Source organism: Cupressus sempervirens, chromosome 9 (genome assembly GCF_028749045.1).
Source record: "Cupressus sempervirens isolate cs-2001-9-10 chromosome 9, ASM2874904v1, whole genome shotgun sequence".
NCBI classification, from domain to species: Eukaryota; Viridiplantae; Streptophyta; class Pinopsida; order Cupressales; family Cupressaceae; genus Cupressus; species Cupressus sempervirens.
Genome location: NC_143126.1, coordinates 562,978,463 through 562,995,078, shown reverse-complemented (window position 1 = coordinate 562,995,078; position 16,616 = coordinate 562,978,463). Strand labels below are relative to the sequence as shown.

Sequence of the window (16,616 nt, the reverse complement as noted above, 5' to 3'; positions counted from 1 at the left end):
AGGTCGAACTTGAAAAAGGCCAAACTAGTCTAGATAGAGTTATTTTCAATGCAGATCCAGAGCTCGAGAAGTGTGAAAAACCCCAGGGAGAGAAAATGGACCATTATACCCGAACTGTCTTATAGGAAGTCCGTAGACTTTTGTAGGGTTCTAAGAGTACCTTTGAAGTTTATCATATCTTGGTGTCATTTGATGGAGGTTTCTTGAAATCTCTTGTTGATCTTGAGATTAGTTTATAGAAAGTTTCATCTGTCTTGTCTCTTATTAATAGGCTATATTTTCTTTGGACCAATCTTCTCCTTTATATTTCACCCTTTAACTTTGATTCTAGAAGTAATGTTGAGATCTAACAACTATTTTTTAACACCATCTTGGATTAGGCATTAGGTGATTGGAAATCATACACAAAGAAGTTTGACAATTCTTGTGCCAAATGTAATGTCGAGAAATGAAACATGATGAAGAACAATAATAGCCAAGACTCAATAGACACAAAAAGCCTTATGTTCGTTCAAAAAAGTCATCAGATCCTATAGCATATTCGACAACTTGACTTTAAGTGAGGAAAACTTAACAAAAAGGCTTTAAAGACTTGGAAAATAACCCAAAATAGTAAGTTTTGAATTAGATACCTAGAACTTAGACAACCTAGTCATACTTGCCACATATATGAAAAGTAATGAAGTCCATAGATTAAAATATATGACACCTAACCCTACAAATACATAAAATCTTTTGAAAAGGGCCAAAACACATAACTACTAGTTTAATACAACTACTAGTTTAATACATTTATTCATAAGACCCTAGATATTTCTAAGGGGTCTTTATCCTTATAATCGTTGCCATGTGTTTTTGCTATGGGGGTCCTGTAAAATGCTTATGTAATATCCCTTCTAAATATCTTGTCAAAGCATATAATATAAAAACTGAACATATTTCCAAGGTGGAAGTCACGTGTTTGATACAACCGTAGCCAGATTGCTATCGAAAGTACTGGTAACAAGAGCTTGCACTTCATCCAATCAAAATGCACATTTTTATCTCCTCATCTAAAATCCAACATTTGTTTGAATTGAATTCAGGTGGTATCGGGGGGTAGGGGGCCATGGGCGGCATGGCCTCTGCAGCATTCTCCTTTGTGTCCAGCTCGTCCCACTCTTCTCTTCTGTGCAGATCCTCCAGCAGAATAGCATGTATGCACGGCTCTTCTCTTTCCTTCTTAGCAGTTCCTACGATCCAGTCATTCTTTTAATAATTTAGAATGGCACTGCTTACAATCAAATGAGCTGGGTTCAGAAGAACAAATTTTTAATCTCCTTAAAAACTTGAATTTGCAGTTAAGCATGGTTGAAGTTAAAAAGCTGTTTCTTCTTTCGAAGTTTAAATGTTTCAAATAACAAATAAGGGGTTGATTGTTTAAACTCTTCCAACAAGTTTCTAGTTAAATTCTTAATAGCAAATAGCATGCTAACTGAATTGAAGCTCTGGTAAATACTAAAATGTGCAGAGTATTGACAATAAAATGCTACCATATAACTTTTTTTTTTATGGGAACAAGCAGTTTTTGGGCTTAAAGGAGGAAACTGCACCGTTAATATAAAGCTCAACTTTTTGTCTGGGTGGTTGCAGTGATATAGATTATTCCCACAAACAGGTTTTGTAGAGTTCACACAGTACTCAAATGATATTTCAGAAGAGATAAGATCCTTGAACATTTCAGGCTGGCTTTTCCATGGTCCGGTCGAAATGCTTCTTGCAGTTAAAATGCGAATTTCTGTAATGTTGTCACTAAAGATTGCACCCTAGCTAAGCCTAGACTCAGCTATCTTGTGAAACATAGGACAGTCATACACAAATAAGCTGTACTAAGCATACATTTTCTTGCTACACATTGCTTGAAATGAATAAAGAAGTAAAGGATTGAGGTCAAATCATAATAACTTGTTCGATTCCACTCCTACACAACAATGAACAAAGTGATTGAGAAGGACAGCTGACTTCTTTTCATTAAAATCAGAAAAGAAGGTGATTACAATGCTGAAAAAATGAGTCACAAACACATGAAAATGAGTTACAGGCACTCTTCTTTGATGTATGCACAAGAAGAAAGCGAGAGTTAGAGAGAAAATAAATAGAGTTGTCATTTTAAATTGAAAAGAGTTTCTGATGGAACCTCTAGTCAACTCAGTCTTATGCTTTAGTCAACTTTCTTGACTAAAGGTGAGAATTGAGATGAGCTGAGTCCTAGCTGACTGCAGCTACTCCTTCAAATCAGGGGCTTAACTGATGTCTTATCCTTGAAAGCAGGAATTGGGTGTTACAAATGCACACTCTTCCTTTGAATTTCAAAATTTCACTTGTAAACGTAAAGTTTAAATAGGCCTAAAGTCCCTTGTTTGCATGCAAGCTAGTGAACCCTATTTATACCACATCAAAGTTTGAAATTCAAAAAGCTTCTTTCCGAGGTTGATGAAGCTTTCACTGCTGCTATTTTCCCTTGAAAAGGAGCACTAAACTATTGAAAAACATTGGTATCGAACCCCTTGAAAAGTAACTACATTCTTTGAAGGACTGTAGTAAAAATTGATGTCTAGACCCTTTGAATACTACTGCTTTGAAGCCTCGTGTTAGTGCTATCCTTTGACAGTGACTTGATCACTGTTCTTTTTTCCATTGCATTCACTGTCTTCATTCCATCTCTCCAATTTAAATCTTGTGGATCATTGATACTTAGCATTTAAATCTTCATTGCCCCAAGGCATTTGTGCTACTCCTCCCTTTAACAACTCATGAATGCTCATTGATAAATCATGGCTGTTCTAATTGATAATCTCGTGATACATTGTCGTTTGTTCTCATTTCTTTATGATTCTTTACATTTATTTTTTGAATGACTTCTTTGACATTCCTCAGACTGCTCTTCATGATCTATCATTTACCTACTGTTCTGATCTTTATTGTGACTGCTCTAACAGTGAATGTCACTGTTTCCAACAGTATGTAATTGTTTCATCATGAAATCACTGGTATACATCTCTGATCTGATTGATTTTCTTTTCACTGCTATCACATTGCAAAAACACTGCTTTTAATCATTGTTTATCAAGTAATTTATCACTGTTATGCCACTTTTATTGACCACTGCTCCTAAATACTCTTGACCACTGTTTGTATCACTGTCCTGATTTTGTTGATTTCTGATCCATTTTCATTCACTGACTTTTCATGACTAATGACTTTTTTAGGGTTCATTCTTCTGTTTGCTGTCTTCTTTCTTTGAATACGGTTCTTCAACACTCATTGAAGACTACTGTCATCAGAAATTCATGAAGCTTACTGTCAGTAGACATGAAGATGATCATTGTCCTTAGACATTCATTCGACTTTTTTTCTGGATCTTCACGTCCTCTCTTAACAGTCATGATATTTTCTGATATTCTTCTGCATTTCTCCATTTCTGATCACTGTCATAAAAATAACAGACACTGTCCTGCAGCACACTCTCTTCTACATCCTTTTGGTTGCTGTTCTCAATCATGGATTATTGCTCATATCATTTTTATTATGATTGCATCATTGGCACTCTCTTCCTTCTTGAAACAAAAGATTATTGTCTTGCTCTAAGTGATTGTCACATTTTTTCTCTATCCTTAACATGCATATCACCGTTGTTGACAAGTGCAACTTTTCTGCCTGTTGTAGCAGTTATAACTATTGCGAAATACTTTTTGTATTATTTTCTGATTCCTTACTTGGAACATTCCTTTTGTGTAATGTTCCTTCTGCTATGTGAAGGGTTTTGTTGTCCATGCACAAACTATGGTGCAGTCCATCTGCAGCTGTCATCTGTACAATCAAATTCCTTCTTGGCAATGAAGTGAATGGCCACCTTGCTGACAGATATACAATTGTCTTTCTTACTGATCCAAGAAACAAGTTTTCCTCCTAGAAAGAATGCTCCACACCTTGTGCTCTTCCTGTCATCAACATTACCTACCCAACATGCATCAGTGAACACTTTTAAAACAAAATCATCACTGTGAGGATACCAAAGACCATAATCAATTATACCTCTAAAACATCTAAATATCCTCTTCACTGCCACCATATGTGCTTCCTTTGGATTTGACTGGAATCTAGCAACTATCCCAACTGCACGACCTATATTAGGTCTACTATATACAATATAATATAACTTGCCAATCATGGATCTATAAAGTGTTTCCTAAACTGAACTTAAAGTGTCATCCTTTGACAACTTACAACCTGCGATCATAGGTTTACCTACTAGTTTTGAATATTTCATACCAAAAGTCTTTAATACTTGACATATTTGGACTGACAAAGGAAAATTGCAGCTTTCATTTGCATCAGGTGCAATCCAATAAAGGAGTTTCTCTCACCAATCATGGACATTTCAGATTCTTTCATCTCTTCAGCAAAACCCAAACTCATATCATCTCCTCAAAAGATGATATCATCCACAAAACTTCAACAATCAACAATTTGTCACCTTTCATCTTCAAATATAGTATCTTCACTTTTTCTTTTGAAACCAATCTTTATGAAATATGAATGTAACTTTCATGTCATGCTTTCGGTTCTTTCTTCATATCATACAAATCTTTCTTCAATTTGCAAACCATATCCTCACCTTTTGATAAATCAAACCCATTAGATTGCTCATTGTAGACTTCTTCTTCCAATACAGCATTAAAAAAAGCAGATTTGACATCCATCTGAAAGACTTTAAACTTCTTATAACTTGCATAGGCTAGCGACATCCTAACTCCTTCAAGTCTAGCTACTGGTGCAAAAGTCTCCCCATAACCCAAACACTTTTCTTGAGCATATCCTTTGCAAACCAATCTTGCCTTCTTCCTGACAACTATGCCATCTTCATTCACTTCATTCAATTTATTCTTGAAAACCCACTTTGTGCCAATCACACTTTTGTTCTCTCATCTAGGAACTAATGTCCAAGTGTCACTCTTGTGAATTTGATCAAGTTTCGTTTATTGCCTTGACCCAATCATTACTTTTCAAAGCTTCATTTATTATTCTAGACTTAAGTTCATAAATTAAGCATGTACTTTCTCAAATCTTCCTTCTAGTCTACACTCCTGCATTCTTGTCTCAAATAATCTGTTTTGGAGAATGATCCAACTTTACATTCCTTGGTATTACAAGTTCAAGCCTTTGTTCTTCGTCTTCATTTACCGGTTGCACCACTTCATTTTCTTTATTGTTTTACTCAACAATCTCTTGAACTTCCAGTCGTATGAATATCATGTCTCAATCCTTTTCAGTTTCCTGCTTATCTGAATCATCATCATGCGCCTCATATATGTCTGGAAATTCATCCACCTTCACATTTGCACTTTCAATCATCTTATTAGTTCATTTTTTCCAACACTTGTATGCTTTACTCTTGGTAGAATATCTTAAGAATATTACTTCATCACTATTAGGATCAGACTTTTCAGTGAATTCATCTCTCTTGATATGACATTTACTTCCAAAATCTTTGAAGCAACTTACACTCAGAGTATGACCATGCCATAATTTACAAGGTGTCTTACTAGTTCCTTTCTTGACTCGTACATGTTTCATTATATAGAGTGCAATACTTGTTACTTCTCTCCAAAATATCTTTGCAACAACATAGTCCTTGTAGTGTCAACAATTGTTCTATTTCTCCTTTTTGCTATTCCATTTTGTTGAGGAGTCCTCCAAGCTGACATCTGTCTTTTAATTCCATTTCTATCACAATAATCAACAAATTCCCAAGAAGTGTACTGACCACCTTTGTCATATCTTAAGCATTTTGAGATTCTTACCACTCTCTTTCTCAACAAAGATTGAAAGATTTTGAACTTATGAAAAGCTTTTGATTTCTTTCTTAAGAAAGTAACCCACATCATTCTAGAATAGTCATCAACAAATAGCATGAAATACTTGTCACCATGATAACTTTTAGTTCTCATAGGTCCACATGCAACAAATCTAAGGTTTTCTCAGATGAATAGGACTTGATATTGAAAGTAGTACTAGTCAACTTACCCAATTGGCACTCCTTTCACATAACATTATCTTGTCTTACTGAAATGGACAATTTTCTAATTGCATTAGTCTTGCTTATCTTTATCAAACTTTCAAAGTTCACATAGCAACACCTTCTATGCCATAATCATCTTCAACCTTTGCACTTAAATGGAATAAGTTACCTTTTGTCTGTCTCTTGGTACCAATCAAATCTCTCAAGCTTCCTAGAATCCTACACACACCTTCCTTGAACTCTAAACAATATCCTTTGTCATTCATTTGACCAATATTGAGAAAATTGTGCCTTAGACCTTCAACAAAATATATGTCATCAACACCACTCTTTTCATTCAAAGAAATAGATCCTTTACCTTTCCTCATACATTGAGTATTATTGCCAAATCTCACAACACCACCATCAAACTCTTTAAACTTGATGAAATTGCTTCTATCACTGGTCATGTGATGTGAACCATCATTGTTAATAACCCATTCATGACTGTGATCTATATGTCAAACACGAGCTTTCTCACCATCTGCAATGCCTTACTTTACTGCTTCAAATTCATCTTGCTTCCTTTCTTCATTAAAGATTGAATCAAGATCAGTAAGTGTAGCAATTTCCTTACCTTTACTTCTTGGATTCAACGATGGAGGCTCTGAAAGTAGCTTCAACCTTAGGAATACTATTGTCATAGTTACTCAGCTCAAAATCATTACAGATCAGTCCATCAATGAAAGCTTTCTCAAAAGTTCTTAATTCATGAATTACAGAAACTTTGATTGTATAAACAAGTAGTAATGTTCTCAACATTTTACTCACCACAACATCATCTTCTATAGTTCCACCAGCATTTCTTATTCCAAAAACTACTTCTTTCAACTTATGACCATATTGAACAACATTATCACCTTCTACTATCTTTATGTCATCATACTTTACTTTCAAGATTTCAACCCTATCTTTTTGAACATGAACATCTCCACCATAGACTAACTTGTGCTGAACCCAAACATTATGTGCATTATTAATCGCATGAACATCAACAAAATCTGAGTCAGATAAGGTACTTACAATTACATTCAAGGTTTGTATGCTTTTCTATCTCCACCTTCAATTGATCTACACTTAGTGTCCCATTGGGTCTTGTATACTTGTTGTCTACATGTGCCCAATATTGTGGCCCCATTTCTTTGATGCAGAGTTCCATCTTATCATACCAAACAAAGAAGTTCTCCTTGGAAAGTCTAGGACCTTCCTTGTTCATCATCTTGGTCTTTTCCTCAAGCTGTTAGGCTTTCCACAAAGGGGACCAAAGCTCTGATATATATCCGAGGTCCTAGATTACTACGAGGGGGGGTCAGGGGTGGGTGAATTAGTAATCCACAATATGCAAACTTTAACTACAGCTTTACAAAACTAATTAACCAATATCAGATCTAACTCTTAACCATTCATTCATTCCATGTTAACTTGTGAAACTATCAATATGACAACTAACAATATCATCCACACAAGTAACACCATAACAACAATCACTTTTTTGTGGAAACCCTTGGCCAAGGGGAAAGCCACAATAAGAACTCGTACCCACAAGTATTTGCATTCTTCTCAAATGCGCTATGCTAAAGGACTGACTTTGTTAGATGCTTACAAGTATTAAAGAGAAAACCCTGTTCGGACTTAGGAGACACCCAATTAAGGGATTTACCTTAGACCTGTTAAGATCTTTACCTTGTTAAGATTGACCTTGTTAAAGGATTTTCTAACTCAATTAATGAGCCACCTTGTTAAAGGAATTCACTTCAGACTTATTAAGATCTTGCTCGTCCTATTAAAAGTGACCTTGTTAGAGGCTTCAAACTAGAGAATCTATTAGGATTCAACAAGATGAGTGACCTAGAAATAACACTTCAGTACTACTTGTACAAATCTAATTCAGTTCACTGTTTGGATATACTTGCAAACATTTGACTACCAACTTAATCGCACAACTCTTTATGATCTTACTATCCACTCTCACCCTTGCAAAAATAACATTCCGCCAAAATATACTTCACAACATTAGGTCAATCCACCACCTTAACCTAAATGTGTTGCGCCTTAAATCAACCATAGCTTGACCAAAACGCATTAACAAACCCTAATCTATCAACGACTGGTACTACGCAATCAACCATTTAAATCACAAATCAATTCAACAAAGAAAATTTGATGATATCATTTTTTCCAATGATCGTACACTGTTCCATAAATTCCATCACAACTACCAATGTATAACTGATCCTTTAAAACTTATTGGTTACATGCCATTTCCACATCATTAACCAAATTTCCATTGTAAAAGATTTACCAAAAACGACCTACATTTTGGAGATAATTTCCACAGCAAGTCAAATTGTGATATTGCTATCAAGATTTAACTGTATGATTGAGTCAAACTCATTGACCCATGTTCCATGAGTAGTGATTCAAAATGAATCCATCTCTCTTGAGAATAAATGGAACACTTAGCATCACCTAGGTCCAATGAGTGCTAAGTGTTCCATTTATTCTCATGAGAGATGGATTCATGTTGAATCACTACTCATGAAACATGGGTCAATGAGTTTGACTCAAAATCACACAATTAAATCCTGATAGCAATATCACGACCTACATGTTACTGGTTCAAGATCAAACACAAATATTCAACTTGTTCTTTGTTTTCCTATCTTTACTGTCTTCAATCGATCCAAAACAGGCCTTCTTGTAAACCAAATCATATTAAACAACTAAGTAAACATCAGAAATCTTGAATTTCATTTCTTGAAACATCATAGATTTGATAGACCATTCACTGTTTGTCATATACTGGTTAACCTAGTTGCATTGTCTCACTTTTAATCAATCATAACTCACTCAATACTTATGTATAGTACATGAAATTAAATATACAAGAACTAGAAACATCTCTAAGTTTGCCATAACCATTGTGCACACTAACTCAGGTTATGTGCACACTAACTCATTACACAAATCAATTGCCAACTTGATTTGTCACCTACATAGTAAAGAACTTAGCTGCTTGGTAAACAATTCATATTGATGTGTTTTTTATATATTTCATTTAATTTAATTTATATTACAATAATAATATTTTATTATTAGTTCTTATTTTTATATTTTAATACTAATTGTAATATATGATTTTATTTTCATTCTTTATTTAATAATATTCTATTATCCAACTATTATCAAAATCCCATCTTAAAATTGGGACATGACACAAGTGTAAATGAAATTAATGCAATTAATATCCCATACGAAGGGTTGTGTCAAGTATGTTGGCTGGATATTTTGCAACTGACAGTTTTGGGTAAAAATCCAATTGCAAAATTGTTGAAACAATTGATTAATTGTGTATTGTCTTTGATGTTACACAAAATGTCATATCATTACTAGTTAGTGGGTGCCGAGCTCACTCAGGCATTGAAGACAATTTTCTGTATCTACCGAGCATTCCTGAGCTTGCCAAGCTAAGAAGACAGTATCTACAAAGTTCACTTGGGCGTCAAAGGAAAGTTTGTAGAAGATGAGTGTTAACGGAGCTCACTCGATTAATGAAGAAAAAGTTGGATGGAACTAGTGTTAGCCGAACTCACTCGGTTACCAAAGGAACTTTGCAAGTATGCAGTGTTGACCGAGTTCAGTTGGTTAACACAGGAAAATTTTTTTTAAGTTAGTATCTACCAAGCAGGGTCGACTAACGAAGGATTTTCTTGTTTTGGCATAGTGAGTTCAATTGGTTTATCTATTGGTTTTAGCCGACTGAGAAGATGGATATTAATTATTCTAAGTTGTATTCTAGCCAATTTGACAATATGAAAGATATAAGAATAAGGTCAAGTTGAGATTTAGAACTATGTGTGAGGGTGTAGAAGATTTGATGATGCTAAGAAGAAGCGAATCAGAAGGATAAGCAGAATATCCTTGTGGAGCAGAAAAGATATATTTGATCAGGAAGGATCAAGTATAAGCTAGAATTGAGATCTGTAATCAGCAATTCAGTCACATCCAAATCGAGTCATATCATTGTTACTCTCTAACCATTGTAACAGTGATCTAAATCTCTTAATAGAGTTGGCTTAACAAATATTTGTAAATCCTCTAACAAGGTGGCATTTCTATTGAATTCTCTAAAGACCTCTAACAAGGTCACTCCTAATAGGGTGATTAAATCCTCTAATAGGGTCACACCTAATAGTGTGTTTTGTAACCTTTAACAGGGTTGACTCCTAACAGGGCTCACTTCAGAAGAGTGAAAAACAGTAACTAGTTGCAATTGGTGGTTTTTCCCAAATTGGCTTTCCACATTAAATCTTGGTGTCACTTTGTTCATACTATTTCTTTTATGTGTTTGCAATTAAGTTAAACTAATGATAATCACAAATAACATCTAAGGTTTTTCATGTTAAGTGTTTGCTAAGCAATTACAGTGTTTACTGAGTTTCAACATTTCTTTGTTTGTCGAATATCAGCAGAATTAAGTTTTGGCAAAATTGTTTTGTACTGACATCTAAGGGATCTGAGATTTATTTTTATAGTAACTGATTCACCCCTCCCCTCTCAGTTACTCATCTTATTTTTCCAACAATTAGTATCAGAGTGTTTGGTGCTTGCAGAGGTGGTTTTAAGGACTTAAGCTAAAGATTAGGATGTCTTACAAAAGAGAGATTCCCAGGCTGAACAAAGACAACTTTGCAGCATGGCAAGGACTTATGAGGTTACATCTGGAAACCATTAGTGATTCAGGTTGTATCTTGATGCTGAATACAAGACTTCTATTAGAACATTATCAATTGAGGATATTGCTGAAAAGAAAAAATCATAATATCATGATGATTGATAATGCATTTGCTCTTAGTTATGTTGAATTTGATGAAATAAAAGACTGCAAAACAGCTCATGAAATGTGGACCAAACTAAAACACATTTATAGAGGAGATAACAATGTAAGAAGAGCTAAAGCAGAAAGTCTCAGAGGTCAATTTGATCAAATGAAAATGAGAGAAGATGAAAACATTGCAAAATATGTGGAAAGAATCAAAGCAAGTGTGAGTACAATCAAAGCATCTGGAGGAGACATTGATGACAAAATAGTTGTAAGCAAGGTACTCAGAACCCTTCTTCCTATTTATGCAATTAGAGTGTCTATTATTCAAGAGATGAAATGTGATCCAAATAACAAGATAACTTTGGATGCTCTAGTTGAAAGATCGACAGCTTTTGAGTTGGATAACTAGGATAACTATGTTCCTAGTTCCAAAAATATTGAGTCTGCATTTGAAACCAAACTCTCACTCAAAGAAAAGGGCAAGAAATCAAAGACCAATCAATCAAGAAGTGAAGAAGAGATAGAAGAATGTTCTGACAGTGATCTTGAAATTGTTGAAACCCTATTTGCAAGAAAATATTCCAAAGGTAGAGGAAAGTACAAAGATAAGGTTCTTCTAATTTGTTTTTCTTGTGAAGAAGGTGGTCACATTGTTGCTAGGTGCCCAAACAGAGAAAATAAAGATGAAAAGAAAAGTAAAAAGTACAAAGGCAAGAAGGAATTCAAGAATTACAAGGACTACAAGGACAAAGGTAAGAAATTTGTTTTATGGTTAAAGATTCTGACAATAGTGAAGATGAAATGGTATATATTGCTGTAAAAGATGAATCGGATGATGAAAGAGATAAGATGGCACTTATCTCTCATGTTAGCAAAAAAGATACATGGATCATTGATAGCGGCTGCTCACATCATATGACTGGAGATAAAACAAAGTTTGAACACATGGAATGTTATGATGGTGGTAGTGTAAGATTTGGAAACAATGAACCTTGTAACATAAAAGGAAGATGATGTATCTCTTTGACTAATGAACTTGTATGTGATAATGCTTATTGGGTTGAAGGATTAAAGCATAATCTAATGAGTGTAGCATAGTTGAATAACATTGGATTCAAGGTAGGATTCATGGATGGAAAGGCCGAATTGTTGGATGGAAAATGAAATATGGTTGGATCTGGCAAAAAAATAAAAGGTAATCTATTCTATCTTGATCTCAGTGAAAGTTCATGTTTTATTACTCAAGTAGAAGAAAGTTGGTAATGACACAAAAGATTGTGTCATGTAAACTTTGATAATCTGGTTAAGATAAGCAAACATGAAGAATAAGAGGTATTCCTAGTTTGAAGAAACTTGATATGAGTTTATGCAAGAATTGCCAAATTGGTAAGATGAGAAAGACTAGTTCCAAAAGCAAGAGCTATCATTTTGAAGAAGTCCTAGAACTTGTACATACAGAATTATGCAAACCTGTTGGAATAGAGAGTTACACTAGAGAAAAGTTTTTAATTATCTTTCTTGATGATTATTCTAGAATGATGACTGTAATGTATCTGAAAGAAAAATCAGAAGCCTTTCAAAAATTCAAGTGGTATTTGGCAAGAGTAGAAAAAGAAACTATAAAAAGATTGAAATGTTTGAGATTAGACAGAGGTGGTGAATTCATCTCCAATGAATTCAATGAATTCTACATTGAAAAAAGAATTAAAAGACATGTATTACCCTGTGGTACACCTCAGCAAAATGGTATAGCTGAAAGAAGGAACAAATCCATCATGGATTGTACAAGAACATTGATGATAGAAAAGAATGTTACAATCAAATAGTGGAAGGAAGCTATCGGCATTGCAGTTCATATCTTGAATAGAGTACAACTGAAGAAAGATTCAAATAAAACTCCTTATCAACTATGTTATGGCTACAAACCTAATGTAAGTTACTTGAAAGTGTTTGGTAGCAAATGTTATATCTTGAAAGAATCTAGAAAAGACAAATTTGGTGTCAAAGATGATGAAGGCATATTTCTAGGATACTCCTGCAAAAGTAAAGCATACAAATGTTTGAATTTGTCTACTCATAAAATTATAGAAAGTGCACATGTGAAAATTGATGAGTTTGCAGAAAAGTGTAAAGAAGAAAGCAACAAAGAACTAGAAGATTATAGAAGATTTGTTTACTATGAATCTAATACCCTGCCAAACCTATCTGAAAGAAAGGAGGCTTCACCTCCTGAGTCCCCAAAATCTCCAACAACTACCAAGTTACAGACAGTGCAACCTGAGTCACAATTTGAAGGACCCGAGTCACAATCAGAGGATACCAAGCTAGAACAAACCGAGTCTAATGGACCCGAGTCACAAACAGTGGGACTTGAGCTTGATATTGAAATTCATGATGAAACCAGTGAAAGTCACTCCAAATCCAAAGAACCTGTGTTAGCAAGATATGTCAGAAGGCATCATGCACCTGATTAGATCATTGGAGACAAATCAGATGGAACAATGACACGAAACAAATTGAAAGGTACATGTTTACTTGCTAAATTTGAACCTAGAAATGTTAAAGATGCATTGGATAATGAAAGTTGGATAGAAGCAATGAATGAAGAGATAGAACAAATAGAGAAGAACAAAACTTGGACTTTTGTTCCTAGACCCAAGGATAAAAATGTAATAGGCACAAAGTGGGTATTCAGAAACAAGCTGAATGAAGATGGAAAAGTATCTAGAAACAAAATAAGGTTAGTATGTAAAGGCTATTCTCAAGAAGAAGGTATTGATTATGGTGAAACTTTTTCTCCTGTTGCAAGAGTAGTAGGTGTTAGAACTCTATTAGCATATGCAGTTGACAGAGGATTTAAAGTATATCAAATGGATGTAAAATTTGCATTTTTGAATAAAATTCCTGATGAAGAAGTCGACATTGAACAATCAGAAGGTTTTGTAGATCCTAGCAAAAGGGACATGGTCTGCAAATTACATAAGGCATTATATGGTCTTAAGCAAGCTCCCAGAGCTTGGTATGAAAGACTACACAACTATTCAGTACAAATTGGTTTTCAAAGAACAAATGATAATAGTAGCCTATACATCAAAGAAGGACCACTCAAGAAGATTGTGTTGGCAGAAATATTTGTTGATGATACTTTATTCATAGGAAATGATGACTTGTGCAAGGCATTTTCAAAAGAAATAAGTAAAGAATTTGAAATGTCTATGTTTGGTGAGATAAGATTCTTTGTTGGACTGCAAATTCAGCAGAACAAAAATGGTATATACATTACTCAATCTAAGTACATCAAGGAAATACTAAAGAAAATTGGAATGGAAGTTTCAAAACCAGTTAGAACTCCGATGTTTATTGGACATAAGCTTTCCAAGAATGATGATTCCAAAGAGGTAGATTAGACCACATATAGATCAATGATTGAAAAATTATAGTATGTAGTACATACAAGGCCTGATATTGCATTAGCAGTTGGTATGGTGGCAAGATTCTCAGCAAATCCCAAAGAAAATCACATGATGGCAATCAAGAGAATCATGAGATATCTGAAAGGTACTGAAGACTATGGTTTATGATACAAAATAGGAGGGAATTTGGACTTAAAAGTATTTATTGATGCTGATTGGGCTAGAAGTATTGATGACAAGAAGAGCACTAATGGTGGAGCACTTTCTTGGTAAAAGACTAGAGTCTTGGACAAGCAAGAAACAAAATTGTATCTCTTAATCCACAGCAGAAGTAGAATATGTGGTAGTAGCAATTAATTGTTCTAACATTGTTTGGTTCAAACAACTGATGTCTGGAATGAAGATAGAGATCAAGGATCCAGTAGTCATATACTATGATAACACCAGTGCAATCAATATATCAAAGAACCCAGTGATGCATACCAAAACAAAGCACATTGCTATAAAATATCACTTCTTAAGAGAATTGGTGCAAGACAAAGAAGTCAGATTGGAATATGTAAATACAAAAGAGCAAATTGTAGATATATTCACCAAGCCATTACCTAAAGATGCATTTCTGTATCTAAGAAGTAAGTTAGGGGTCATTCCCCTATTTGAAGCTCACTAAATAAAGTTTAGTGATGCATTGACCAGAGCATTATTGAAGATTAATCAGTTGATGTAGAATTGACAAGGGCATGTTGCAAATGAATTGGTACTTAAGGTACATTAATATTAACAGAGTTATTGTCTTTGGCGTGTGTTGTCAAAGAGGGAGAAGTTTACTATCATATCTCATAGATTTTTTTTGAAAAGAGGGAGAAGTTTACTATCATAGAAAGAGTTGCAAAAAAGGGAGAATGCACTTGGCAAAAGTTCTAGCAAACAAAAGTCTTCTGATAGAGGTAGGAATTGTGGACAAAAAGTTCACACTGATAGAGGGAGTTCTCATAGATGAGAATCAGAATGAAACTAATGATATATTTTTTATTTTTGATCTAAAAATTCATTGTATTATGACATATTGTGTTGCCATCAATGCCAAAGACGGAGATTGCTGAAACAATTGATTAATTGTGTATTGTCTTTGATGTTACACAAAATGTCATATTATTACCAGTCAGTGAGTGTTGAGCTCACTCGGGCTTTGAAGACAGTTTTTTGTGTCTACCGAGTGTTCCTGAGCTTGCCAAGCTAAGAAGACAGTATCTACTGAGTTCACTCGGGCATCAAAGGAAAGTTTGCAGAAGATGAGTGTTAACCTAGCTCACTTGGTTAATGAAGAAAAAGTTGGATGGAACTAGTGTTAACCAAGCTCACTCGGTTACCAAAGGAACTTTGCAAGTATGTAGTGTTGACCGAGTTTAGTTGGTTAAAACATGAAAATTGTTTCTGAGTTAGTATCTACTGAGCAGGGTCGGCTAACAAAGGATTTTCTTGTTTTGGCATATTGAGTTTAATTGATTTATGTGTTGGTTCTAGCCGACTAAGAAGATGAATATTAATTATTCTAAGTCGTATTCTAACCAACTTGACAATATGAAGATATAAGAATAAGGTCAAGTTGAGATTTAGAAGTGTGTGTGAGAATGTGGAAGATTTGATGATGTTAAGAAAAAGCGAATCAGAAGGATAAGCAGAATATCCTTGTGGAGGAAAAAGATATATTCGATCAGGAAGGATCAAGTATAAGCCAGAATTGAGATTTGTAATCAACAATTCAATTGCATCCAAAATAGGTCATGTCATTGTTACTCTCTAACCATTGTAGTAGTGATCTAAATCCTTTAATAGAGTTGGCTTAATAGCTATTTGTAAATCCTCTAACAAAGTCGCATCTCTATTGAATTGTCTAAAGACCTCTAACAAAGCCACTTCTAACAGAGTGATTAAATCCTCTAATTGGGTCACACCTAACAGTTTGTTTTGTAATCTTTAATAGGGTTGGCTCCAAACAGGGCTTACTTCAGAAGAGTGAAAAACAATAACTAGTTGCAATTGGTGGTTTTTCCCAACTTGGGTTTCCACGTTAAATCTTGGTGTCAATGTGTTCATGCTATTTCTTTTATGAGTTTGCAACTAAGTTAAAGTAATGATAATCACAGATAACATCTAAGGTTTTTCATGTTAAGTGTTTGCTAAGCAATTACAGTGTTTACCAAGTTTCATCTTTTTTTTGTTTGCTAAACATCAACATAATTAAGTTTTGACATAATTGTTTTGTATTGACATCTAA

The 16,616-nt window shown here is 34.5% G+C and overlaps 1 protein-coding gene across 4 annotated transcripts in view; it reads left to right on the top strand.

Moving 5' to 3' along the window:
- Positions 1-902: 902 nt before the first annotated feature.
- The window catches only part of LOC149539895 (uncharacterized), a 148,349-nt gene continuing 132,635 nt past the window's right edge, over positions 903-16,616 (top strand). For 3 of the 4 annotated variants that reach the window (XM_089801117.1, XM_089801116.1, XM_089801114.1), the window contains exons 1-2: positions 903-999; positions 1,086-1,196. In XM_089801117.1, coding sequence (XP_089657243.1) covers positions 1,109-1,196 — 88 coding nt within the window. In that variant the 5' untranslated portion in view covers positions 903-999; positions 1,086-1,108. Of the gene's footprint in view, positions 1,000-1,038; positions 1,197-16,616 lie in introns of those variants that run through there. The other variant, XM_089801115.1, reaches the window with a different exon arrangement.